The following is a 26747-nucleotide window of genomic DNA, read 5'->3' on the forward strand; positions in this document are numbered from 1 at the left end:
AACCCATCACACGCAACAGAGAACGGCAGCTTTGGGCAGTGGAAACGTTGCTAAGGAGTCTGGATACACTGCAGGTGACCTGGATCAATCTCTGGTGTCGTATGCTGACACGCAACTTAGAGTCCTTTATGACCCAGCGTTGGTGACATCAGCATTCCACCGGTGTGTTCTGCAAGCGGAGAAGCTAATTAAAGTAGGAGGGGAAATGTGCACCTGCTTTTTACAGGAGGAAGTGAATGTTTTACATGTATTGACAGGATTGCACAGGTCTATTTAGAACAGTCTCTTCAGCTTGACTTCAGGTATAGCCCGCATGTTTTGGACACAGAAATCGAAGCTCACCGTTGTTAACGTTATTTTACTGTTCTCATGAGTTTTCTGTCGTCCTGGAAAAGGAGTCTGAAGGGAAATGAAGGCAAGACTAGGTAAGACTCGTAGAATGTTAAACTGCGTTGTGTTGACATAGTACAATACAGCCATTCATGGTTTATATTATTTCGTAAGCACTTTGTTGGTAACTGGGCTACTTATCCCAAATTAGTGATACTCTTTAGTCGCTGCACACTGTTGTATTGGAGTTGTAGCAGAGACTTAAACGTTACGTAAAGGGATATGACATAAGATTTTTTTTCTTCTGGTTGCATTGGTGGTTTTTTTGATCATGTTAAAATATGAGTTAGTCTTGAAAATATTTAGGAGGCGGCGTGCTTTACAAACAAGTAAAATGATCCACTATGTAATAAAGTGGGGTACTCTCTTCCAAAATGGCAGCATACATCCCCAATGTTGATGTCATATTTTTTTTCCCCGCAAACAATATAATCCAAGAAGACATATATGACAATATGAAGATCAAAGTGTTTTGTTTTTCGGAAGCTTGGGAAGTAAATACAGAAGCTTTTTAAAAATATATGTCCTTATTATTTATTTATTTATTTATTTATTTATTATTTAAAGGTGCAAAATAAGTTTCCAAATAATGCGTTAACCACGTGCTAACTGTTGGGTTTATTCCCAGGCGATCCCGATTACAAAGCGCGATGATCATGCGTTAATGTTATGTAGGGAGTGGGGAATGTGTTTGCTGTGACCGGTCTTTGTGTTTGTCACACATCACAGGTCATCAAGCTGCCGAGAAATCCAGGACCGCCATGAAGACCAGGAAGATCACAGGTCAGCAGCTTTGTAAGCTTTAGTTTATACAAACTAGGTTGGCCCAACATTGGCTTATGGTTGGCAGTTTAATCTGCTCTCAAGCTCTGTACCATTATAGACCCAGTGTTCTAAAAAAAAACCCTGGCCCGCCGTCAGTTGCCAACATACAGTAGGGCCAACCAAACTGGATGTGGCACAGAGGCACAGGGATTCATTGCCGTAACCCAGACAGCAATGTTTAGGGCTTATGTCGGCCCAACTAAAAATTTACTGCAATGAATCCGTGTGCCTCTGTGCCACATCCTCCTTTCACTAGAGTCAGCAATGTGATTAGCGGGCAGACATTGTTACAATGAATTGGATACAACTAGAGCAGGAAGACTTTAAAAGGAAGTACAGTAAAGAAATGATTGCTGAATGTCAGTTTTACAAACACCCCTCTTAATCAAAAGTGCCAGGCACTTCTATGCACTGCAACATTGCCATTGAAAATGCACAATCCAGACCAGTACCAGTATCTCTTTGGTAACAATTCATTAAAATAATCTAATTATGGATGTATATTTAACAGTGTGGTGAAGCTTTTAGAATATGTACTGTGGCTAGAACAGTGTAATAAAAGTGTAGGATTATGTAATGTTTTGGGAATTCTGTGTGTAATGAACCAGCTCTCTGCATTACACATCTTTCTTGGATTTGTGGAAGGCATAAGGAGGGGCTGATCCCAGGATTATAATGCACAAGCCACCCTGTCATGTGCACACGCTTCTGTTTTAAAGAAGTACGTCAATGACATTGCTATTTTCTCTGCTGAAACAAGAGCAGGGGTTTGAAAGGGACTTATTTACACAAATGCAGTAGCACTGGACTAAACAAACAAAGACAAGCACCCAGTTTTACAATAAAATAGAATTCTTTTAAAATGGGTTAACCTGGGAAAAGACTGAAACACAATACCCTATCTCATACTCCATGTAGCCAAACTGGATACAAAGGAAGTGCGTGTAGAGAAGAATCTGATGGGGAAATCGCTACCATTGTGGCTGATTTTCTTTCATATAGGTAAAGCATGCATCTGACATTTTCTTTACTGTTTTTCTTTAAGCTTTGTTGTATTCACCGAAGGCAGAAAACTTTGTTAAATTGAACAGCGTTCATCCTGCTCAGCACGCTAGACAAAAGGCTGAAGTTGCATTGATTTAAAAAAAAAAAATTGTATTCATGATAAACAACGACAAACTGTTTGTTTGGCTGTGCTCTCCTTCTTAACCAGGTTCATTTTTATTTGTAATGAGCCTATGGTTGAATGTATTTGTTACTGTTGGTTTCTTTCAAACAAAACACAATACGAACCTACAAACCCCCAGTGACCTTTGACACAAGATTTTTCGAGGTTGGCCAGGTTTGGAGAGTAGCATTGAAACGCTCTTTGATTTCGGCAGCTAACCGTGGGCAGTGGAAACAAAGCTGACTGGACAACTTATGTTTCTCATGTTTTAGTCCTTTAGTGCCTCATCTTTTATTGGCTTTAGTGTGACTTTATGGTCATTATAGTCCACCTCTGTTCAGGTGTCACTAACCTAGGGTTACTCTTATGAAGGATTACCACGTTATTTCTGAACTTTTACCATGCTTGGTTATCCTATGCAGTCACCATAGTTTTTTTTAATGTGCTTTACCATACCTCTCAATACTTTACAGTGCATGCCTATACTTTACAATGCTTTCACTGTGCAACACTGCTATGCTTTTACCATAAGAGTCTTTTATAAGGAAAAATCTGTTTTTTCTTTAGTGGACATTTAAAGCTTTTAGCAATGGAAATTTGTCAGCCGTAATGAAGGGATGGTTTTTGCGCAGGGATTGGCTGTTCTGTTCCTGCATCCATCTCTGGAAAGTTCAAAGTCCACCTTATATATGTGACTGTTGTCTCAGTGAGTAAGTAACTTGTTATATATATATTCTTCTTCCTGCTGTGCATATAAAAAAAAAAAAATTAACAAATATTTGTCTAAATCGCAGCCCCTGTCACATGTGCAAACAACTACTCTCTGTGTGTGTGAGTCTGTGGTGTGTGTGGGTCTGTGGTTTTGTGTGAGTCTGTGGTGTGTGTGTCTTAGGGTCTCCTTATCGGCAGTGACATCAGGTTCTGTGTTCTTTACTCCTTGTGACACCAATCGATTCAGATCAGACTTTTTAAATTGCCATACGTGTTCAAGAAGAAAATACCATGGTCGACTGGTATTTTTACTTCAGTGCAAGCCTTAAGCAATCTGTTTTGTTTACCCTGCTGTTTGTTACCGACCTGGAGTCAGGCTGTGCTAGCTGAATCCACAGACATTTGCTAGTAAAATGGTAGATTTGTGTCAGCCAGTATTTGACTAATGGGCTGGCTGAAGGACTGCACCTTGTGAAATTGTTTTTCACTCCAGTACAATGACTCTCAAGTGGCTGAGGAAAGCACTAGAGCCGTGTGTTCTCCTTCATTCCACAAAAGCATTGGGTTACACTACAGGGGGAGTGCAGTGAATGAGTACTCCCATTGAGATTGGAACTGAGCTCACCTGTGTGCCTAGTACGAGTCAGTTCGGACTCCAGCTGGACCAGGAGGTTATTACTGATAAGGTCAAAATTGCAAGTCAGCACGGGTAGTAAATCAGGAACCGGGGGCCATTGTGAAAAATAACCAGGTACCCCATGGGAAATTTAAAAAAAAAATACAAAAAGCCTTGTATTCAATTATTCACAAATATTGATCTTTTGCACACATAATATAAAGGTAAATACTGTATATAGTTACAGATTGGATAAAGTTAATTGCAAGCTGAAATATACTCCAAGCTATTGCGTTAACAGCATTGCTGTCATAATTGTGTGTTCTGTAAGTTCTCGAATGAATTATGCTGTTCTGATTGAGGATACAGCCTATTCAATTGGCAGGCTTCTTTACTTCCAGCCGTGTTGATAATATTCTCTTACACACTCTGGCTGTTGTGGAGTCTAAAGTAAATCACTGCAGACATAAAGCACATTACCCCCGAATGAACACAATCTAATGGAGCAGTTAGTGTGGGCATGGACAATCGTTGAGCAGGAGTTAAGGGTGAAACAAGGGGATTTGTGGGGTCTGTTTTTTTTTTTTTTTAATTTAATTTTTCTCCCCAATTTGAAATGCCCAATTATTTTTAGGCTCAGCTCACCGCTACCACCCCTGCGCTGACTCGGGAGGGGCGAAGATGAACACACGCTGTCCTCCGAAGCGTGGGCCGTCAGCCGCCCGCTTCTTTACACTCTGCAGACTCACTGTGCAGCCTCCTCAGAGCTACAGCGTCGGAGGACAACGCAGCTCTGGGCAGCTTACAGGCAAGCCCGCAGGCGCCCGGCCAGACTACAGGGGTCGCTGGTGCGCGGTAAGCCGAGGACACCTTAGCCGACCTAACCCTCCCTCCCCCCGGACGACGCTCGGCCAATTGTGCGCCGCCCCCTGGGAGCTCCCGTCCACGGTCGGCTGTGGAATAGCCTGGACTCGAACCGGGGACATCCAGGCTATAGAGCGCACCCTGCACTCTAGCGAGTGCTTTTACTGGATGCGCCACTTGGGAGCCCCTTGTGGGGTCTGTTTTGATGGTCAAAAACTATGATGATAAATATATCTTTCCTTTTAACTATCTATATAGATAGATAGATAGATATATAAAAACCCTAGTGTTTTTCCCTTTATAAACATCACTAAATACAATAAAAATACAGGGAAGTCTGGAAAAAAAGTAGCCTCCTTTGAACCCCTGATGATTAGCACAACCATACTTAATACCTTCTTTTTTGGCAACAGTTCCTCTTTTCATAAACCAGTGCCTACTGACAGCCTCTGTGGAGCTACATCCAATCGGTGAGCACTGTGTTCTGCAGTAGTTTGCAGTGTGTGTGTGTGTAGAGGGGAAGGGGGCGGGGCTGGATTGCATCTTTAGATTTCCAGTGTGACAGTCATCCCAATCTTGTTAAACTGGGTTAGTTCCTGACTGCCTGCCTGCCTGCCTGCCTGCCTCTGTCTCTGAGATACTGAGGAGGCTCCTCCAAGCCTCCGAGACTTAAAAACAAAACCAAACCCCTTGTTGCAGGAGGCTGCCTCCACTGGTTCTGCTAAATGAGCATGTCGAGAGAAGCTGAAACTCTGTCTAATGGGTAAGGGGTGCGGGTACGACTGTCTGTCTGTGTGTGTTTTTGTATCTTGTCTGTGTGTGAGGGCATACCTTGGGTGGTGTTTTTTCCTTCTTTTCTTTCTGTATTTGTATATTTCTGTACATCTCATTTCAGAGAAAAGATGTGAGAGCTTGTGAAGTTTTTTTTATTTTATTTGAGTGTTGTGCAGTTCATGAGCTGAAGGCAGTTTGCTTTTTTTTTTTTTTTTCATGCGTAGGGGAGCATCCCAATCTGTTGCATTCTGTTAAATTTGTTTAAAGACAGTGGAGGGGGGGGGGGGGGGGTAGCTGATGAACCTCCTGTTTGTTGAAATTCCGATTTATAGAATTATTCTGCATACTTTAGCATGTCCTGCTATATGCTGTCATGGAACACTAAGATACTGCTCTATAAATTATACTAACCCTGGCTTGACAATGCTTCTAATTCCATTACTACAGTTACTCCAAAATACACTGCGAGAGTCTCTGAGGTTATAGTGGATAGGATTATATTATTATTATTATTTATTTCTTAGCAGACGCCCTTATCCAGGGCGACTTCCAATCGTAAGCAAATACATTTCAAGTGTTACAATACAATTAATACAATAAGAGCAACTGTACATTAAACACCAAAGGCATTTTCCTTTGTTGCTTTTGAGAAAAATGCATGTACTGTGAATACCCTGTGCTGAATTGCTTTATGAAGATAAAACAAGTTTCAGTTTGACAATGCCCAAGCAAGGCTATGAGACTTCTGGTATCAGTGAAGGAACCATATCCAGTAAGGCATGGATATTTGGACAGAACTTGCCTTAAATTGTGATCAGACTTGGAATGGACATTCTTAAGCAGAGGTTTTTCTGGGTATCCTGCCCTAGTACTTATGAATGGCACCTGGTTTATCCAAAGATTCTCTGTGTTGGACATGATGTCAAAGTTAGTAACTCTGCATGGGAATTTGGGTAGTGCTTTACTTTATCTTTCAGAATCACTCTATCCTCAGAAGTATGTGTAACATTGTTACTATGATGCAGAATTATTATTTATTTATTATTATGTATGTATTTATTTTATAAATCTGAAGAAATACAGTAAAGGTGTTGATGACTAAAGGTCACGGAATTGCCCTTGAAATGGTTTACTTTCAACTCCTGTACTTCGTTTGGAACATTCTGAAACATATATTATTATGCATGTGATATAAGATTTTCTGAAGGATTATGCACTGGTTCACATACTGTGAATGTAGGTCAGATGAACACAAAACTCCTGCCTGTTTTAGACATTAAACGAAATGATGTATTTCGTTTGTTAAGGTTGTCAGAATCGCTCGTACCCTAACTTGCTGAAATCATGTATATAGATCATGTTGTAATTGTTCTTGGTGGGGGATAGGTACTGTACTGTGAGGAGGGCAGACTCCCTTTGCAAATTCATCGTATTGTATGTATTCCAAAGGTAGCTAATGGATGGTCTTTTCATGTAACCAGGATGTTAGTTGAGGTACAGAATTATTTTAAAGGGAACCCTAGCGTAAAGACACTATCCAGAAATGCTTTCCTTTTTAGTATTTTAGACTAAGATTCAGGTAAAAATAAACAAGTTCTCTGTAACTACTATTATAAACTAGTGAATTGATTCCTTTAATAAATTAAATTAATCTCAGTTTATGTAGTATGGTCAAATAAACAGGTTCATTTAATCCAGCTTTCATTTATTTGCAGTAATGAATTCATCAATTTTTAGGTCTGACTGCATTTTGTTGTGTTACTAACTTTGTATTTATTTGTCCCTTCCAGTTGTGACTCCATGTTTTAGTGTCTGCTAGCATGCCATGATAATTGGTAATGACCAGTACTGGTAATTGGCTAAATACCACATCATTTGATAACACTACACAACACTATAACCAGAGATATTTATGTGTTCCCTGAATGCTGGATTGGTGAATAGAAGTGCACCAATTATTTAAACTCATGTAGTGTGCATTATTTAATGGAATAATAGGCCAAAACTAAGGTCCTTGGCCCTTTACTGTAGCCTTACCTGAAGGCTACAGTATCCTGATGGTCATTCCTATTTTCCCGTTGCAGGTCTCAGAGGTCTGACCTGCGGATGGAGCTTGATGACTGTATGGCCGCACTTGACCTGTTCCTAAGCAACAAGTTTGCGGAGGCGCTGGATCATCTGCAGTCCAAGTAAGGCTGGATTAGTTTTGCTTACTGTATTATGCATTCTGCTTTTTTATTATTGAATCTTTATCCTGGATTATGCTGATTGAATCACAGTGAGGTGAGGCCCTGGCACTGCAGTGGGATTTCAAAGCTGCTTAGCTGTGTTGTTAGAGTGGGCAGCATGAACGGTGTGGTCTTTCTCACAAAACATTGTTTATGTTGCATGTTTTTATTTATTTATTTAAGTCGAAAAATGGCACATGGCACATGGAACTTCACTTTTGAGACCTTATTTTAGCAAACTGTAAAAGTATCAGCCAGACGAACTTCACTATCAGCCTTCTGCCATTGGTCTGTCCTATCAAGACAGGCCAGAGATTCCATTTGCACAACAATTTAGTCATGTGATATAAAGTATAATCTGGCTACGTAAAAGTGCTCACTACATATGGTGGCTATTTCTCATTTTATGTCCAACCCTTGCCTGCCTATAATAAGGCAGTCTCTGAGATCTCTATGTGACCCTTGCCATAGTTAAATGGCTGTGTTTATTGCGATGGCAGAGGGATATATTTATGCACATTAATAGCATTGACGCCAAGTTCACACCCAATTCTTGATGAACTGTAAATAGATAGGGTGGAGTGTAGATCAAAATGGTTTTGTTCTGCAAGGGGTGGAGGTGTCAAAAGAAAAAGATAATGGGATAGAGGCTGAACATGCACTGAGCAGAGTTGAAAAGTAACTGAAAGAGGTGTGTGTCTGTTTGTGTGTGTCTGTGTTTGATCTGAGGCATTCAGTTTTTAACAATAAGATCACTGCAGATGAGGAAGCTGGAGACAGAAAAGAATCCTGCTAATAAAATGTATTGGAATGTGCTATTTCCTGCTTATCTGGATGTGAAAACAGGATCCCATGATATTTCCATGGCACCACACTGTCAGGCAGTTGTGGTCACTACAAAGACCTAGTGAAGTATTTCCTCACTGATGAAGCTCAACTCCAAGAGCCTCTTTCAAAGTCCTGCTAAATTTTGCAGAATAACAAGAAGCAACCTCACTGTACAGTGTTATTAATGCACTACTGTAATAAACCTGGCTGTGTGTTCACTGGGTTTATTTGCATTTAAACATATTTTTTATTTGAAATTGCAAACCTTTAATAAAAAAAGCATTAACAGTTTTATGTAAAGATTTGTATAATATGGAACTAATAACTGTCCAGTGACGGACAATACAAGAAACAGGAAATAGAAGCCAAGTTGTACTGTTTATAGAAGAATACAGTAATCTCTATATACAGCCTGACTTGTAACAGTCAAATTTTTATTTATATATACAGCTCTGGAAAAAATTAAGAGACCACTGCAAAATTATCAGTTTCTCTGGTTTTACTATTTATAGGTATGTGTTTGGGTAAAATGAACATTTTTGTTTTATTCTATAAACTACTGACAACATTCCTCCCAAATTCCAAATAAAAATATTGTCATTTAGAGCATTTATTTGCAGAAAATGACAACTGGTCAAAATAACAGAAAAGATGCAGTGTTGTCAGACCTCGAATAATGCAAAGAAAATAAGTTCATATTCATTTTTAAACAACACAATACTAATGTTTTAACTTAGGAAGAGTTCAGAAATCAATATTTGGTGGAATAACCCTAATTTTCAAGCACAGCTTTCATGCGTCTTGGCATGCTCTCCACCAGTCTTTCACATTGATGTTGGGTGACTTTATGCCACTCCTGGAGCAAAAATTCAAGCAGCTTGGCTTTGTTTGATGGCTTGTGAACATCCATCTTCCCCTTGATCACATTCCAGAGGTTTTCAATGGGGTTCAGGTCTGGAGATTGGGCTGGCCATGACAGGGTCTTGATCTGGTGGTCCTCCATCCACACCTTGATTGACCTGGCTGTGTGGCATGGAGCATTGTCCTGCTGGAAAAACTAATCCTCAGAGTTGGGGAACATTGTCAGAGCAGAAGGAAGCAAGTTTTCTTCCAGGACAACCTTGTACTTGGCTTGATTCATGCCAAAGCTGCCCGATTCCAGCCTTGCTGAAGCACCCCCAGATCATCACCGATCCTCCACCACATTTCACAGTGGGTGCGAGACACTGTGGCTTGTAGGCCTCTCCAGGTCTCCGTCTAACCATTAGACGACCAGGTGTTGGGCAAAGCTGAAAATTGGACTCATCTGGGGGTGCTTCAGCAAGGCTGGAATCGGGCAGATTTGTCTTTGTGAAGGACGCATGAATCAAGCCAAGTACAGAGCATGCCAAGACGCATGAAAGCTGTGCTTGAAAATCAGGGTTATTCCACCAAATATTGATTTCTGAACTCTTCCTAAGTTAAAACATTAGTATTGTGTTGTTTAAAAATGAATATGAACTTATTTTCTTTGCATTATTCAAGGTCTGACAACACTGCATCTTTTCTGTTATTTTGACCAGTTGTCATTTTCTGCAAATAAATGCTCTAAATGACAACATTTTTATTTGGAATTTGGGAGGAATGTTGTCAGTAGTTTATAGAATAAAACAAAAATGTTCATTTTACCCAAACACATACCTATAAATAGTAAAACCAGAGAAACTGATAATTTTGCAGTGTTTTTTTCCAGAGCTATATATATATATATATATATATATATATATATATATAATATAAACGGCTCTTTGTTTTTGCATTTGAAAAAAAGAAACAAAACAAAAAAAACCCCAGATGTATGTAGTCTCACTCTGGATGAGTACATACTGTGTAAATCTCTTCAAAGACAATAGTGGAAATCCAACACCGTTGTGTCATTCATCTACAGTGTTCAGTATTGTTTCTGCAATGCGAGTGTGTGGTAAGCTCTTGCTTGTATGAATCCCTGCCCTACTTGAGCAGGTATAGTGGCGGTTGTACAGTACATGATTAATTCCAGTCCAAAAAGGAAAACTATTTGAACCCTTTTGAGATGGCACTAGGAGGATTGCAATACAGGGTTGTGCGTCCATAACTATGAAACACTGAGTAGTAGGGAAGAGTGACTACTAATGTGTGTCGAAATAAAAAAATAGTTGAATAATAAAGAATAAATCCTGTATTTTTAAATATCTACTGCTCTATTTAGCATACTGTTTCATAACTCTTTGCTGTTTTGTGTACCGTATTTTAAAACTGTTTGAAAACTGTTCAAGAATGGCATTTATATGTTAATGGATTCACAACAGCCAGTACACCTAATCAGAAGTGCTAAATTTGGAAATACAAGAAATAAGAAGAAGAAATTCAATGACAAACTTTTCGACTCGAAGACTTTCTCAGTGTCTTTACTGTTGCAGACATTGAGGAATATTGCTGGTAGAAAGGTTTGCCATTTAATTAAGTTTCTTTTAAGCATTTCTAAATGTGTAATATGGCTTGGTTAGGCGTACATGGGTTTGCCAAGGATGTTTCTGTTTGTTTTCCTTGTGCAATAAAATAAAAAATAAACTATGCGTTTGAAAATGAACGCTGAGGGCGGACTTAAATAAAAAATGAATGCTGAGGGAGGACTTAAATAACATGACTTTTTCATCCCAGCACAGGAATGCAGTGAAAGTCCTGCAGTGTAATTTAATAATTAGAACTGATGTGCACAGAGTTACACAACTGTATACAAAATCAGACTGCTAAATCTGGGGTCTTGTATACTCAAACAAATCATTTTATTTTATTAACAAATGATACAACAAACATCAAATACTGTGTTTCCAGAGCAGGTAGAGGTTTAAAACCACAAACATGCATACTGTAACCTGGTACAGGAAGTCTGACTGGCACATCTCCCATGTCGTCATTTGTTTATTCGAAAGGTTTCAATACAGGGCCATGCTTTGATGCTGAGTTTGGAGAATCTGTTCTTTCACAGCAGATCAGGTGATGACTGGAGAGGACGTGGTCGATTTGCAGTTAGTGGAGCCCTGCCCACTACATTGTAAGTGCAAACAGACCGGACTCACAGGGAGTATACTGTTGCACCAGCAAATGCGCAACCCTTAATCCTTCTTGCACATGCTTTGTATGCGGTAGTTTTGGTTCCATCTTGCTAATCACAAAGGATGTTAACGGACCATTCCCACATAAACAGGTGCGTCAGTTTCCATGACAGGTGCATGATGCACTGCTGCTAGGAAACGCGCGTTCCTGGGTAAAAGGTCAATTAAACAAAGGAACTAATAAAAGGCTGCATCATTGACTTCCAAACGAGGGAAATCTCTGCTGGTCCATGGGAGATTTTTTTTATCCATCTCTCCAGAAAAGCTGCGTAGCAATCTCATGATTGTCGCCCTGGATAAGGGCGTCTGCTAAGAAATAAATAATATATCGTCATAAAGGTTGTGTATTGCGAGACAAAAATCACTACACACTGTACAGCATCTACTGTACTAGTAGTCCACCAAAAAGAATAAATTATAGTTGTTATATTTTAATGATTTGATCTTATTCCACATCACCCAAAGACCTGCAAGTCCTCATGGGTGTTGTATTGTAACCTTCGTGTATCGTTGCTGTCTGACACCGCTTCTGTTCACACTGATTTGTTAAATACAAATGTGCAGTTCATTGCCAAGCCTACCTTGGGTTGACATGGGTTTAATCAATATTTATGTATTTTTAACAAAGCCTTGAAGTCTTGGAACAACTTGTTGCCAGAGATTAATATGTATTAATTATTTACTGTATGTGGTCAGTATGCTGCGCTGTATCGTGTTTGAACAGAGCCTTCCTATTTTTAACCTACTTTACTATGTATTATCCAGGGCATATCATTTAATAAGTAATAGTTCCTCTTGTGCAGGTCTATAAAGGTAACATTATATTACCTTTTAAAGGCAAAATTAGCACAGATTTTTCTTTTTGTTTCTCTTGAGAATGCTGTCACTGTGATGTCATGGTAACCAGTGGATTCTCTCATTTGGATACAGAATGTAATAACATCGCTGCTATTGTGTAACTCTGGTTGCCTTATGCACTTGACGATAACAACCACAAGAAGTTTCTAACAGTACATGTCAATCTATTTCTCGTACGTGTGTTGCCATAACAACGACAATGAATTTCGATGAGTGCCTTGCATTACACCTGCTCAATGGAGCTGATCCTCCGCGCAACCGCCTTATTACATTATACTGTACATTTAGCTCTCTGCTTGTTTCTAATCCAAACAGATTGGGTCATGAGAAAAAGGATTTGCGAGATTTATATATTTCTTGTAGGATATATAGAATATTTATATAGTTTGCTTAGGGGTTGGTTTGATCAGCCAGTACCCTGCCGCACTGACAAATTGAAAAATGTGACATTTTTAAATCTAACATGAAATCCTGTACTACTATTATGGTCTCAATCCTAAAATTGTAGGTGATGCAAAACTTTTGGCCTTAGCTGTATATCTTCAAGAGGAGCCGGATCTCCTTAAGAGTTTCTAAAGGATGTGCCCTCAAAGCTATCCCAGTATGTATTGTGCTTGTACAGCTTTTACACTGGAATGTGTTGACTGAGATATCTATTAAAAGCTCTACAGTCATGAATGAAACCTGACGTTAATAAAAAAAATATTAGTAACGTGAGGGGTAAGTGTTAATAATGGCATCCTTCTCAACTGATTTGTTATAGCGATCTGTATTACTGCAAAAAAAGGTAGCTGCAGGTAAAAAAAAAAAAATTAAAAAATCCAGATCTATATTTGAACTCTTCGCCAGGAATTCCAAGTTCTTGCCTCCTCCCACTGGGTGCGCACAGCCTAACCCTGTTTAACAAATCATTAATTTGCCAGATAAAGGTGTATTGAACAGGTATATCAACTATTGACTGTTAGGTGAGGTTGCTGTGTGATGGCTTAGAGCAGACCCACATTCTTAGTGGCCCTGTACTGTGCCCCTGCCTGTGTCCACAGCTCCCAACGCAGCCCAGCATGGCTGCGATCCCTGCATTATATGCCAGCGACTGTAGGGCCAGACTCAGACGGCTAGCCCTGGGTGTTAAAGCCAGTTCCCATGGCTGTGTTCATCTCGTAGCCATTTAGAGGCAAAGAAATACAACTGGTGGCTGGTACCACGTAAAAAATGTGCTATAATTAAACTCAAATATGCCCTATTTATTTAAGTTTTACATCATATACAGAATTTTATGATAGGAAAACACAAATACTCACTAGGATTGAGGCCTTAAATTAACAGCTGTTTCTCATTTTATATTTGTTTTACTTTCTTTAAAATGGTTGTTTCCTTTTTTTTTTTACTTTCACAACCCTTTAATATTGGGTATTTAAGTCTAAGTTCCCTGCTGTGCTGTTTCCTCTGCCAGTTTGGCTCCAGAAGTAGAGCCAAAGCGGGCTCCCGAGTGGCGCATCGAGTAAAGGCACTCCGCGTGGAGTGCAGGATGCACCCTATAGCCTGGAGATCGCAGGTTCACATCCTGGCTTTGTCATTGTCGACCATGACCCTGGGTTCCTAGGGGGCGGCGCTCGGCCAATTGGAAGGGAGGGATTAGGTCGGCAGGGCAATCCACGGTTCACCGCGCACCAACGACCCCTGTGGCTGATAGGGCCTCTGCGGATCTGCAGTGGAGCCATTCAGATCTGTGCTGTCCTCCAGCACTATAGGTCTGGTGGCTTCACTGTGGATCCGCAGTGTGAAAAATGACGGATTGGCAAGAGCACGTTTCACAGGACGCCTGTTTCAGCCTCAGTTTCCCGGGTCGCCGGGCGGTTTCAGCAGTGAACCGGGATAAAAATAACAATTGGGCATTCCAAATTGGGGAGAAAACCAGTGTAAAAAACCATTGGCGACGACTAAATTTAAAAAAATAAAAAGGGGTAAAGTCTTATTTATTGAATGAATAACTTCATGTGTTCTGTTACTGATCATCCATAACGATTAAACACTAGGGCTGAGGGTGGAATTTAGAAATACTAAAGAAACTTCATACATCCAGTGACACACATTTAGACTAGAAGTCCTTGTCAGTGTCTTCAAAAGTTCTGTTGATACCTTTTAAGTACACATTATTTTCTACAATGTGATTAGTGGAATGGATGTGAAAGCCACCCTTATGCTTTACATGGGTGTACGTGCAGCAGAGGGGAAAACCAGGCTGCTGATGCTGATATTTTGCTGGAAATGTCATTTATTTTTTTTCCTCCCGACTTCCAGAACCAAGGACAGTATGTATCATGCCCTCACCTATGCCACAATCCTGGAGATGCAGGCCATGATGACCTTTGACCCTCACGATATATTGGCAGCAGGGAACACAATGAAAGATGCTCAGGCAGTGTGCCAGAGGTAAGGTAACATATCTGCATTGATATAGAGCTGCACTGGGTCATCTTAAAGGGGAAGAACAGAATAGAGGGCTGCAGCAGCCACGTCCCACACATGCTGCTTTGAATGGGTGCAGTTTTCAGGAGTGACGGGCTGATTCCAGCACAGCTCCATATCGTGGTGTCCCAACGCCAAGACCCTCATCCATCACTGGAATGGGCTTTGGAAGTACAGCTCAACTGTTTGTTTTAAACGGTTTCCAAAAGTAAGAGCAGGGACTGATGAATGTAGTGGTAGGACACATGGGATTCACTTTTCTTTATTGCTACACTAGATTAAATTTGTACACTTGATGTGCTTACCATTGAATGTTTCACTTGATTGTTGCATCATCAAGGGGGGCTTTTTAGAAGCAAGTCGACTGTGTTAGTCCTGCTGAAATATTAAATCAGAACTTTAATCAATCTAATAAAGAACGGCCCAGAGCAGGGGTTATGAAGACATCTGAACCAATTTCCTGCTGCAGAGGGAGAGTAAACACAATAAACAGGCAGCTTTGTGCTGTCGGATCACATGTCTCGTTGGCTCGCTCCACATGACCCTGTTTAAATCAATTCGCCACCCTCTGCCTTCTCTCCTGCCTTACTGACATACATTCAGCAGAAAATACAGTTCAAATCCTTTAGCTAACCTGCATGTGCTTCAGCTTCTGGCAAGACCAGTGTATTCTTTACGCTGCGTTTGTGGTAGCATGTGCCGCTAGCCCTCAGTTTATTACATTATGAAATCATTAACATACTTGTGTTTCAAAAGTTACACAATATGTGTTTATATGACCAAATTATATTGCTTAAAGAGCAACTGGTATGCAATATCCCAGGCATGGGGACTTTTTAAAACTGAGGAAGCCCAATCCCAACCCCAACCTCAACCCTAACCTTAACCCTAGCCCTAACCCTGGGGAAGGTTAAAGCACCCCTGGAGCCTCAGACAGTAAATACAGCTGGTAGACCAGAGTGTAACCAGTAACCTGCCCCCCCCCCTGCAACACAGAGAATCATATAGAAAGGGATTCTAAACAAGGAGAAGAATACATTAGTTATGATAACTGATATTTTCGATGGAGTCGATTTGAATGGTATCTATTTTTAAATGCGATTTTCAATTCAATCCCAGTGGCAGAAGCAAGCAAGGCATTTGTCATCCCAAATCTACAAAGGGTGGACATACAGACATACAGACTTAGGAGATTCCTCAACTGTAACTAGGTATTAATAGAAGTGGAAGGGAAGCAACTTGCAGGTTGCGTTTTGACTCTATCGGTAATAGCGTAATCACAAAAGGGAAATCCCACATAACATGTAAACTATCACTTCCTCCTACTTCCTGCAGATTTGATTGCATTTTATTGACTGATTTTTAACTTCATTTTTCTTTTCAGATTCCTGGCATACAATAAATAAAAAAAAAACTGTTTCCTTCCCCACCTTGCTCCTACATTTTTTATATATTTTTTTGGTCCAGGACATACATTTGGCAGAAACGATTATAGCTTTCTCAGCTACTTTCTGCAGTACATGCATCTTAGGTACACAGATCCAGACTCTCATGGAGGAGACAGGACCTTTACTGTGGAAGTCCAGCGAACATCTAACTGCAGTTTTTAAACCCTGTGTCGAAACATGTACAGTATCTTCAGTTTGGCTTTGTTTCTATGTAACCAATGTTAAAGAAAACTGTTGCCTTTTGAAGCCCACGTTTACAAGTGCATGTGTTTGTTACTCCGTTTTAAGAGATTGCTCTGTTTGAAATGATGTTTCTGTTGTAGAAGTGATACAGGGCCATTAAATATGTACCACAGCTATAGTGGGGCTGGACTTTTTTGTTTAACCTCTCTCTCTCTCTCTCTCTCTCTCTCGCTCTCTCTGTCTCTCTCACTCGCTCTCTCTCTCTGTCTGTCTGTCTCTCGCTCGCTCTCTGTCTCTCGCTCTCTCTCTCTCTGTTTCCGTCTCCTCTCTCTCTCTCCCTCTCTCTCTCTCTGGCTCTCGCTCTCGCTCTCTCTCTCTCTCTCTGTCTCTCCTCTCTCTCTCCCTCTGTCTCTCTCTTAGGTTCCGAAAAAAGTCCACAATGGCAGGTTCCTTTAACAGTCTGATCAACAGGCAGGCTGGGGAGCTCACAGAAGGTTAGTTCATTGATGCTGCCACCATTCGTAACTTGAAACAATCCAATCCACTGTTAGGTGTTCAGTATTACATGGCAGGACAGGAAGTCTTTTTCAGGGGGTGGAACCTCAGCTTCATTGACATCATACTGTATATCCGTGCTCTCCCTCTGTAAATACACTTATCACGCTACAATGCCTCGCTTCAATTCTGCCAGCTGCAACTTCCGAACCCACGTGACTCCAATACAAACCAATGCCGTTTGAGGCTGTGAAGCCGCCACTCTTGTGGTCCGCTGTCTTCCAAAAACCTGGCCAAGCAAACAAACAAGAAATGCAGTGCAGCCTCCTTTGCTCCAGGGAGATATTCCAAGTAGAATAAAACAACACTATCCTGTATGAAAAGCTCGGGCTCAGTTGTACGCTTCAAAGTGTGCCTGATACCAGTAAATCTCAATTAACAAAAACCTGTACCTTTTTAAAATACTGTCCGCACTGGTGACTGGTTAGTGAAAGGGTAGCGTAGGGTATGTTATAATGACCAGCTACTTTGGATTGTTAACGTGTTGCTGGCTTGGCCCCTGCCCTGCCCTGCCCTGCCCTGCCCTCCCCTGCCCTGCCCTGCCCTGCCCTGCCCTGCCCTGCCCTGCCCTCCCCTGCCCTGCCCTGCCCTGCCCTGCCCTGCCCTGCCCTGCATGGTGTTCTAACAAGGCAGGACTGTAATAATCATTCTCTTGCTGTTTTCTCTGTTTCAGCAATAATAAGGGTTTAGGTGGGGATGTTTACTGTAGCTACTGGTTAAACTTACTCTCTTAATGGCAGTGTGCTCAGAACAAACATGTTAGCTTTGGAGTATGATCAAACCGAAACATTTACAAATGCTTTGTCTGTTTGATAGTGTGATAGTTTGATAGTGTGTTTATCCCTGCTGTAAGCAAATAACTCATTTTATCTCCCCTCCGCCCAGAGGAAATCCATGCTGAGGTGTGCTATGCAGAGTGCCTGCTACAGAGAGCAGCCCTTACTTTTCTCCAGGTAAATACAATTCTGAAATCCATTAAATCGTTTATTTTAAGGGGTTCTGTTTTTGGGGTGGTATTTTTCATCTTTTTTTTGGTAGAAAAATAAAAATAGGTTACATTTAGAGAATTTAACATTAAAAAAGGGGGTTAATCAGTCCTGAATTCTGCACATACCCACAAGTGCAAATAGGACTCCTAGTCTGTCATTCTCTTAACAAAGAAAACCACAGAACCTTGTAATCTCTACACAGCATTAATGGAGAGATCAGGGTTATTAATACCTTGACTTAATAATCTCTACACAGCATTAATGAAAGGATCAGGGCTATTAAGTGCATTTATTGTCACCATTTTATTTACTGATTTAAAAAAAAAAAAAAGAAGAAAAAAAACAATGTATTCATTTTGTTTCAGGATGAAAACATGATCAGTTTCATCAGAGGAGGAATCAAAGTGAGGAGTAGTTACCAGACCTACAAGTAAATCCCTTCCATGTACTTGATGTAGTTATTTGCACATGATCATGCTTAACGTATCTTTAAATGACACGTGTTGTTAGAAAGAAAACGTGAAGCTACTTGTAGTTTAATGGCTCTAATGGTCTTATGTAAGGCTGCATTCCGAAACCCAGCTTCTGTTTCCAGCGTTGAGTCAACAAAAACATCACTGAAATGTCAGTGATTCTGGGTAGGTGGGAGCGCTTTGTTGAATGAAGATGGACTATACATTTTTAAATGCATTAAAAATAAATGTATTATAAAAATAGGATATTCTTTGTGATCCGTATCCTTTGTATACATTCATATACAAATTATTTTTTTTACAGTTGTATGCTTGTTGTGGGTGCTGCCCTCTTTTGCGTTGACTCGCTCCCCAGATCCTAGACTCCTGAGCATGTTGAGCCAGCTCTGCAAATCAGTAGCCGTCATCGTTGAGATTAGGAAGGATTTTTAGTGGCATTGCTGTTCAACGTTGAGTTTAGGCATACACCCGAACCCTGTTCACAAGAAATGTTCCAAGAAATGTCAAGTTGTGTGGCTGAATTCTAATTCATGTTAGAACATGACTGAGGATAGGCAGATAGCTGGATAAAGAAATGAGTGCTGATACCACTGTGTCAGAGCTGGCTTACTTCTTGTAAATGTGCTGCGTATCTTTCTTGTGTTTGAAGAGAGCTCCACAACATTGTGCAGTCGGCCCAGTATACTCAAGGGGACAGTCACAGTCATTTCGAGGGGGGCGTGAAGCTTGGGGTGGGAGCCTTTAACCTGGTGAGTGGACCACTACTGATTTGAATCCTCTTTTTTTTCAGAATGTGCTGTAGCATCTCTATGTGTGTGTACGCTTTTAGCTGTATCATTGAATTGTGATGAAATTTGGTATGGGCATGCCTCACACAATGTACTGTATTTGCTTTTGGCTTGGCCACATTTCTGATGCAGTGCTGTGGACAATCATACTGTTCATTTTCAATGGGGGGGGGGGGGCTCATTGACATTAATTTTTTCCTGTTTCATCATGACTTTGTTTTAAAAATCTGTTTAAACTGATTGAAAAGGCAGGAAACTGTTGACCACAATGTAAGCGACTTGTTTGATTTCAATCCTTTATTTAGACACTATCCCTGCTACCCACAAGGATACTTCGGCTTCTGGAGTTCGTTGGCTTTTCTGGCAACAAGGTAAATGCTTTTTTTTCAACAATTGTTGTGTTGACCGGTGGAAAAAGGTTCTATTTAGCGGCCTCAGTTAGAGGGTGCTAACAAGAACGGACATTTAACTAAATGTAAAGAAAAACCGGTTCAGAAGGGATGTGAATGAAATGTTCAGTTAGTAGTAGTAGTTTTATTTCTTTGTTCTGGGTTCAGGAGTACGGTCTGCAGCAGCTTCAAGAAGGGGCGTCCACACAGAGCTTCAGGGCCTTCCTGTGCACCATGCTGCTGCTCTGCTACCACACCTTCATGAGCTTCGTACTGGGTAAGGACTGGAGCACCGCGTACAACACAGCGAGAGCAAGGGCTACATACACAGTGTGAACTCACACTCACACACTGAACCAGGACACACACACATGCACTGAACCAGGACACTCACACACACACATGCACTGAACCAGGACACTCACACACACACACACACACACACACTGAACCAGGATACACTCACTCTCACACACACACTCACACACTGAACCAGGACACTCGCGCACACACACACACACACACTGAACCAGGACACTCGCACTGAACCAGGACACACACACTCACACACACACTGAACCAGGACACACACGCACTGATCCAGGACACTCTCACACACACACACACCCATTGTTGGTAAGGACATGTGCTTTTTCTTTCTGTGTGCTGCTACTCAAATAAATCCTGAGTGGCGTTTTCAAGAACCGCTCCTATGTCCTCCCTGTGTGTCAGAGTATGACTCACACACCCCATATTGCAGTGAGTGTAAGAGCCCTCCCCATGTGCTCTGTGCTGCAGCCTGGTTGATAAGATTGCATTCCTTGACTCAAGCCGAGTCAAACTGTCTCCTGTTCTTTTCCCCCAGGGACAGGAGAAGGAGACGTGGGAGATGCAGAGGCACTCCTGCAGCCCTATCTGAAGCGGTATCCCAAGGTGAGAAAAAGAGAGAGAGCTGAGATTTTATTCTTCTATAAATTGCTAATCAATATAACAAAATACAAGCTAGAAACAAAATACCATTCTCTTTTTAATGGCTGCCCCTTTTTATAACCTCCTACTGCTGCAAATGCATTGTAATAAGGAGCACAATGCAATATAGAGCAAGACAGGGTTTAACTGGGAGAATACTAGTGTCCCTATAGGAGCACATAGAGGGGGTCCTCATAATATCCTCCTAGAAAGAGGCTAGAAGAGCATGAATCGAGTTTTGAAAAGATTCGTGACAATTCAGGGCAGTTACCGTGTTCGCTTTTTTTCTAACTGTGTATTGACTTGGTGTTTTGGGTTTGTTTTCCCTTTCTTATCCCAGGGTGCTATCTTCCTGTTTTTCGCTGGCCGAATAGAGGAGATCAAAGGCAACCTGGATGCAGTGAGTATGGCTGAGGATAGTGTACAGCAAACATGTAGGGGGGAGGGGGAAGGCTTCAGAGACTTGGAGACAATGTTGCACGGTTTTATTAGAAGAAAGAAAAAAGTGAATGTATATATTATACATACATATTTAAACCAAGGATCTGTCTGCATTTCCGTGGATCAGTCCTGCTTAAATATATTCTAATCCTGTTTTTCTGCCTAATTGACCTTTTGTTCCAGTTTCCGCACCTGTACTGTATTAATTCTGTGTCCTGTGTCCGTCCCTTTGTTTCCGCCTCGGCCCACCCCCTCTCTATCCATGTGCCTGACCCGCTGCTCTCTCTGCCCAGGCCATTGCCCGCTTTGAGGAGTGCTGCGCAGCCCAGCAGCACTGGAAGCAGTTCCATCACATGTGTTACTGGGAGTTGATGTGGTGCTTCACCTACAAGCGGCAATGGAAGATGGCCTACTTCTACGCAGACCTGCTCTGCAAAGAGAACTCCTGGTCCAAGGTGAGGGGCTTGCATGGTAGAATCAACCCCACTCTTTCTCCATGCACCCCCAAGCATACGCTACCTCCCAGTCTCTCAGCTCTAACCACTAGATCACACTGCCTCCCTGTCCCTCAGCTCTAACCACTAGATCACACTGCCTCCCTGTCCCTAGCTCTAACCACTAGATCAGACTGACTCCCAGTCCCTCAGCTCTAACCACTATTCCTCACTGCGTCTCAGTCCCTCAACTCTAAACACTATTTCTGACATTCCTCAGTGATACTAAGCAACATGTCCTTAAATATTAAAAGAAAAGCTGATCAAAAACCATTGTCAGTAATTACTATCAATCCCAAAGTGACTCCCATCACAGTGTGATTTATGAACCTAACTACAGGAACAGCCCAGGGCTTGTGACATTTAAATTGCTGATGTGCAGTAATTAAAAACACAACTGTGTGAAACATGCAGAAGTGCTGGCACACCATTGTGACACCTTCTCATTGTTCTGGACAAAGTTGATTTTACAGACCTGGGGGACCACAAGCTGAAAAAGAAATACAAAATACCTGCAATTACTCATCCAATTGTGTTGAAACCTGGCAAGGAGCATCCTTGATAATTAAGGGTATTCTAATGAATACAATAGAACCTCAGAAATGACTGACGTGTCTGGCAATGGGAGGAGTGCATAATACGTTTGAATACATTTTCTTTTTCTTGTGACAGGCTACCTATGCTTACATGAAAGCAGCCTACCTCAGCATGCTCACTGAAGAGGACTGCAAGCCCTTTGGGGAGGATGAGGTGGAGATCTTCAGGTGGGAATACTTGCTTGGGTTTTTATTTTTTAAACAAAGTGAACAGACATGAGTGATGAAGTAAAGCAAACAGCAGAAGTGCACAAACGTGGTCCTGGAGGTTCAGAGAACCAGCAGAAGGTTAAATTGCTTCAGTGAAGTAATGTAGTGTACAGGTGGAACGGAGACCAGGAGGTTCCAGGGATATTCATGAATCCAGCATTTTGATTGGCTGACAGGGACTGAATGCTTATATAGCTGTGCTCTACTACAATGAAACTCTGTCAAATAGTTAACATTTTCAGCTGAGGAAAGACAGAAGCAAACTTGTTTTTGTTTTAAATTGTCTTATTAGTCCTATTTTTTTTTTTTCTCCACCTGCAGACAAATGCCAGGGATGAAACAGAAGATAGCCGGGAAGTCGCTGCCGACGGAGAAGTTTGCAATCCGCAAAGCGAGGCGATACCTCTCCCCCAACCCCCTCCCTCTGCCAGTGCCGCCTCTGGTGAGTCAAAGGCCTTCAGCTCCAACCCTCTGTCCTGATTCATCTGGCAGGCAGCTTCAACCTCCTGATACAAATACTGTGGTTATCATTTGCATCTCATTAAGCGCCTGATAGAAATACTGTAGTCTATTATTTGGATTTGGAATTAAGTGTGACTCTGTGTCCCAGCTTTAGTGAAATAAAAATGCATTTTATTATGCTTCTGTAGTTCTGTTTTGCATCTTAATTACTTTTTTTTCTATTTTTTGTTTTCTCATGTTTTTGCATACACCAGGGTTCAATGTGATGACCCTGTAACCCCACCAGTGTAAGCCAAGATTGATTTTATTGGAACATTTTTACATTGTATAACTCGGGAATCTCCCTGTGGTGGTGTTTTTTTTTTTTATGTTGTTTTTTTCTGGAATTACCCCTAAAAAAGAAGTGGTTTATCCAATCCAGGGCAATGTGCTGTCAAAAGACTCTACTAAAGGATTAAAAACCTTCCAATTGATATTTTCCCTCCACTTCCACATCTGCCTGGACAGAGAGGCACAGCGTATTGCTCAGTGCTTGTAGATCCTGTTGTTGTTTTTGAAAGGATGTGCTCTGCTGTCGTTTCAGGAAATGATGTATATCTGGAACGGGTACGCGGTCATAGGGAAGCACAGGGACCTGACCGAGGGAATGCTGGACACTCTGAACCAGGCGCAGAGGACCCTGGAGCGAGCGCCCGGTAAGCACCCTCTAGTGGGGTTTGCATTACAACTCACAGGAACCCCTCTCAACTGAGGTGACCTGCAGTGCCTGTAGACCCTTTCTTCCTTGACCTGTGTGCATGTGTCTCGGCTGACCCTGTGCTCTGTGCTCTCTTGCAGTGACGGAGCACACAGTAGATGACCAGTGTCTGGTGAGCTTACTGAAAGGACTCTGTCTGAAGCACCTGGGGTGTCACGAAGAGGCAGAGCAGTATTTCAACCTCATCCACATCAAGTATGTTGTTGCTACCTCGTGATCGGATTAGCATCCTTAGTGAGCTGCTGGTTCAGCAAGACCATTCCAACCCTGCTGGGAATTTCAGGAGCAATAGGCAACAGTTGGGAACTGGAACACACTTGTGTCCTACAGAGTACAGGTTTGGAGCCAACTGGGTTTACTGCATAATTAACACTGTATCATTCTACTGGCATTGACTGTAAGTTTAGTCAATGTGCTGGGAATTACCATTGGTGGGCATAGGGAGCCCCAGTAATTCATATTTTTTTCTGATGGATGGCTTCTCATAGGCGTGTGTCGGGTGATGCATATGTGGCAACCCCTTACCCCCGCCCATTGCAATCAACTTAAATGAGTTAACAAACCTTAGACCTCGTTGGAATATATAGGTGGACTGAGGGCCAGAGTTGGGAGCCACTATTCTAGCACTTGCTTCCAATGTGCCCCCACCCTGCGTTTCACTGCCCTGCCATCCGTGTGCATACTTCACCTGCTGCTCTGTTGTCCTGAATATTTGTGAACTATTTCTACTGGCTGCGATCACTATTTGGTTCACCTTTTCATTTGGCTTGTGTATTGCAGTGAAACTCTAATTAGATACGATCACTATTTAGTGCCGAATGCCTTGTTAGAACACGGTCTGCTCTGCATGGAGCTGGGAAGAACAGAAGAGGGGGTTAAATACCTGGAAACAGCAAAGTAAGTAAACCAGTACAATGAATGAAAATACTAATAATAATTGGCATCATACTTTAATACCAAAATTATTATTATTATTTGTTTATATAGCAGACGCCTTTATCCAAAAAAGGCGTCTGCAAAATAAACAGGTCTCCAAATAAAAAGGTCTCCATTTTCAGCCTCCTGTTAAATGGAGACCTACGTTGACAGGCTTCAGATAGGTTAAGATTCACTAACTGATGCAGGGAAGAAACCGTACCTACCTTCTACCACTAGAGGGCAAGCTTGGACAGACAATGTTAATCTGAACTGCCTCTGCGTTCACCTCTTGTATAACAAGAGTAAATTGTGCTAATGCATACTGTAAAGATCAGTATTGCCATTTAAAAAATAATAAAATAAAAAAAAAAAACTTTTACTTATACCAAAGCAAGAAAGAAAAAATAATATATATATATATATAAATACAAAATACACAAACTACATGCCTTTGCATAACAAAAGAAAAATGTGTGTGTGAAATATATATTTTATTCCTTTGTGTTTTTCAGGCACAATTACAAGAATTACTCCATGGAGTCCAGGACACATTTCCGAATCCAGGCTGCACTGCACAACGCCAAGTCTGCAGTAGAAATCGGAGACTCTGTTCCTTAACCGTGGCTCCGGAGCAGGGTTTGAGACTAAGCCCAGCCCGAGAGGAGGGGAACACCACAGGGTTAGGAGCTGAGCACAGCATTGCTCCAATCCGGATCCTGCAGCCTGACATGTTCTGAGCCCATTGCAGACCTGCTCCTAGAAATGTTAAGCACCCTGCATATTTCAACCCCAATCCCTGATTTCCTCCATGTTTGTGGAAATAAATCTCCTTATCTTTACCTTTTTATTTTTTATATTAAATGCACATTTGCGTGAAAACAAACTTTGACTGCTATAAATGGACATCTTGGTTTCCACAAGATACCCATCCTTATTCTCTCCCAAGTATAAATCAAAGGTAATCAATAACACTCTAAAAGGGAAATTAATTTTAGCTACAATATTCAATTTTCTCTGGTTGGAGTTCTATTGTATTTCTATTGATTTTTTTTTTTTTTAAATGTATTTATTTTTTATAAGTGATCACAATGTTTTATGGTAGAGTCCACAGCAATTTCTGTAAAAAACCAAAAAAAAAAAAAAAAAACACGCTGTCAGTCACACAGCCATTGATTTGAAAAGTGTTGCTAATGCTCACTGTGCCTTAGTCTCACCCAGCTACAGATCTCGGTATAAGCATGGTGTCTCCCTCTCTAACCTCAGCCAGGAAAGAAGTCAGATCATCTCAGTTGGGCTGCCGTGAAAAATAATGTATTCAGTGTTTTTCTCTCTCATGTTACTCGTCAGCCTGTCTAATTCTATACCCTAGTTATTTATCTGTTTATTTATGTATTTAGCTATTCCTCTCTGGCTAATGGAGGGTGATTTGGTTGTCCGCTTGCCTCAGAGCAGGCGCTGTCCTGGCAGGTCTCTCTGTTGCTGCTCACCGTTTGTACCCAGAACACGTCCTCGGGAATTGCAAGCACTTCATGGTGAATGACAGCGTAACAGAGCTCGGTTGCTTTTAGGGTAGCCATAACGTTCTATTCCGTCAATCATTAGAAACACAGCAGTACCGTGTGGAACTGAGTTAAGGATACTCGTCGATATGTTTGTCAAATTGTATTACTGGGGCTCCTTTGTCAGCTGATATAGCGCACTATTGAATGATGCTATGACAGCATACCATCTTCTTGCCATTGTCATTTCTTGCAACCTGCCATCGTGCATACCTTCTCCCCTGCCAAGTGGCTTTTGAACGACCCTGTAGATGCGTTCTTATTTAATGGAGATCAAGAGTCTTGGCAAAACAATCTTTAGTCAGTTTTTAAAGTATATATTTAGTGCAAAATTACCCAATTTGAATATATTGACGCTAGATCCAGCAAGGTCAAACAAATGAAAGAAATGCTCCATTGAAAAGTGTTTCATTGTTTAAATGAGTACTGGGTTTAATACATGTTTTAAAACACAACAGCGTGAAGTAGAGTGCACGCTAGTGCAGGGCTACATGCATTCCTGTAAATACCTACTTGTGTTTTTGTAACTAAATATAAATATGACTTAATAAAATAATTATATTAGTGTTTTTGTTTGTTAATATGGCTTTCTGGGGAGAGTGGGGGCGGTCGGTGTTGATTTTTTTCAAATGTCAGGACATTAAAAAACCT

At 41.3% G+C, this 26747-nt stretch overlaps 1 protein-coding gene across 3 annotated transcripts; it reads left to right on the forward strand.

The window, feature by feature from the left end:
• Positions 1-26665, forward strand: LOC117403366 (tetratricopeptide repeat protein 39A). Of its 3 annotated transcripts, none has more exons than XM_034924177.2 (19): positions 1-425; positions 1120-1185; positions 7433-7537; positions 14698-14829; positions 16917-16990; positions 17937-18004; positions 18406-18470; positions 19163-19262; positions 19607-19672; positions 19859-19967; positions 20556-20623; positions 21000-21059; positions 21394-21555; positions 22267-22358; positions 22722-22842; positions 23446-23557; positions 23700-23814; positions 24400-24516; positions 25050-26665. In XM_034924177.2, exons 1-19 carry the CDS (start codon positions 370-372, stop codon positions 25153-25155), a joined length of 1794 nt encoding a protein of 597 aa, XP_034780068.2. In that variant the 5' UTR covers positions 1-369; the 3' UTR covers positions 25156-26665. The 3 variants fall into 3 exon arrangements, with proteins under 3 accessions (XP_034780068.2, XP_034780069.2, XP_034780070.2); XM_034924178.2 differs by having other exon boundaries at positions 2-425; positions 1120-1173; XM_034924179.2 differs by lacking the exons at positions 1-425; positions 1120-1185 and adding an exon at positions 5196-5337.
• Positions 26666-26747: the final 82 nt, after the last annotated feature.

The sequence above is a fragment of the Acipenser ruthenus genome, chromosome 10 (assembly GCF_902713425.1).
Source record: "Acipenser ruthenus chromosome 10, fAciRut3.2 maternal haplotype, whole genome shotgun sequence".
Taxonomy (NCBI): domain Eukaryota; kingdom Metazoa; phylum Chordata; class Actinopteri; order Acipenseriformes; family Acipenseridae; genus Acipenser; species Acipenser ruthenus.

Excerpts from the sequence above, each read along its gene's own strand:
- LOC117403366 (XM_034924177.2), top strand. The coding sequence starts at position 370 with ATGAGTTTTCTGTCGTCCTGGAAAAGGAGTCTGAAGGGAAATGAAGGC. Across the intron at positions 22,843-23,445 it reads CTCTGCCAGTGCCGCCTCTG|GAAATGATGTATATCTGGAA; the intron begins GTGAGTCAAAGG and ends CTGTCGTTTCAG. Across the intron at positions 23,815-24,399 it reads TTCAACCTCATCCACATCAA|TGAAACTCTAATTAGATACG; the intron begins GTATGTTGTTGC and ends TGTGTATTGCAG.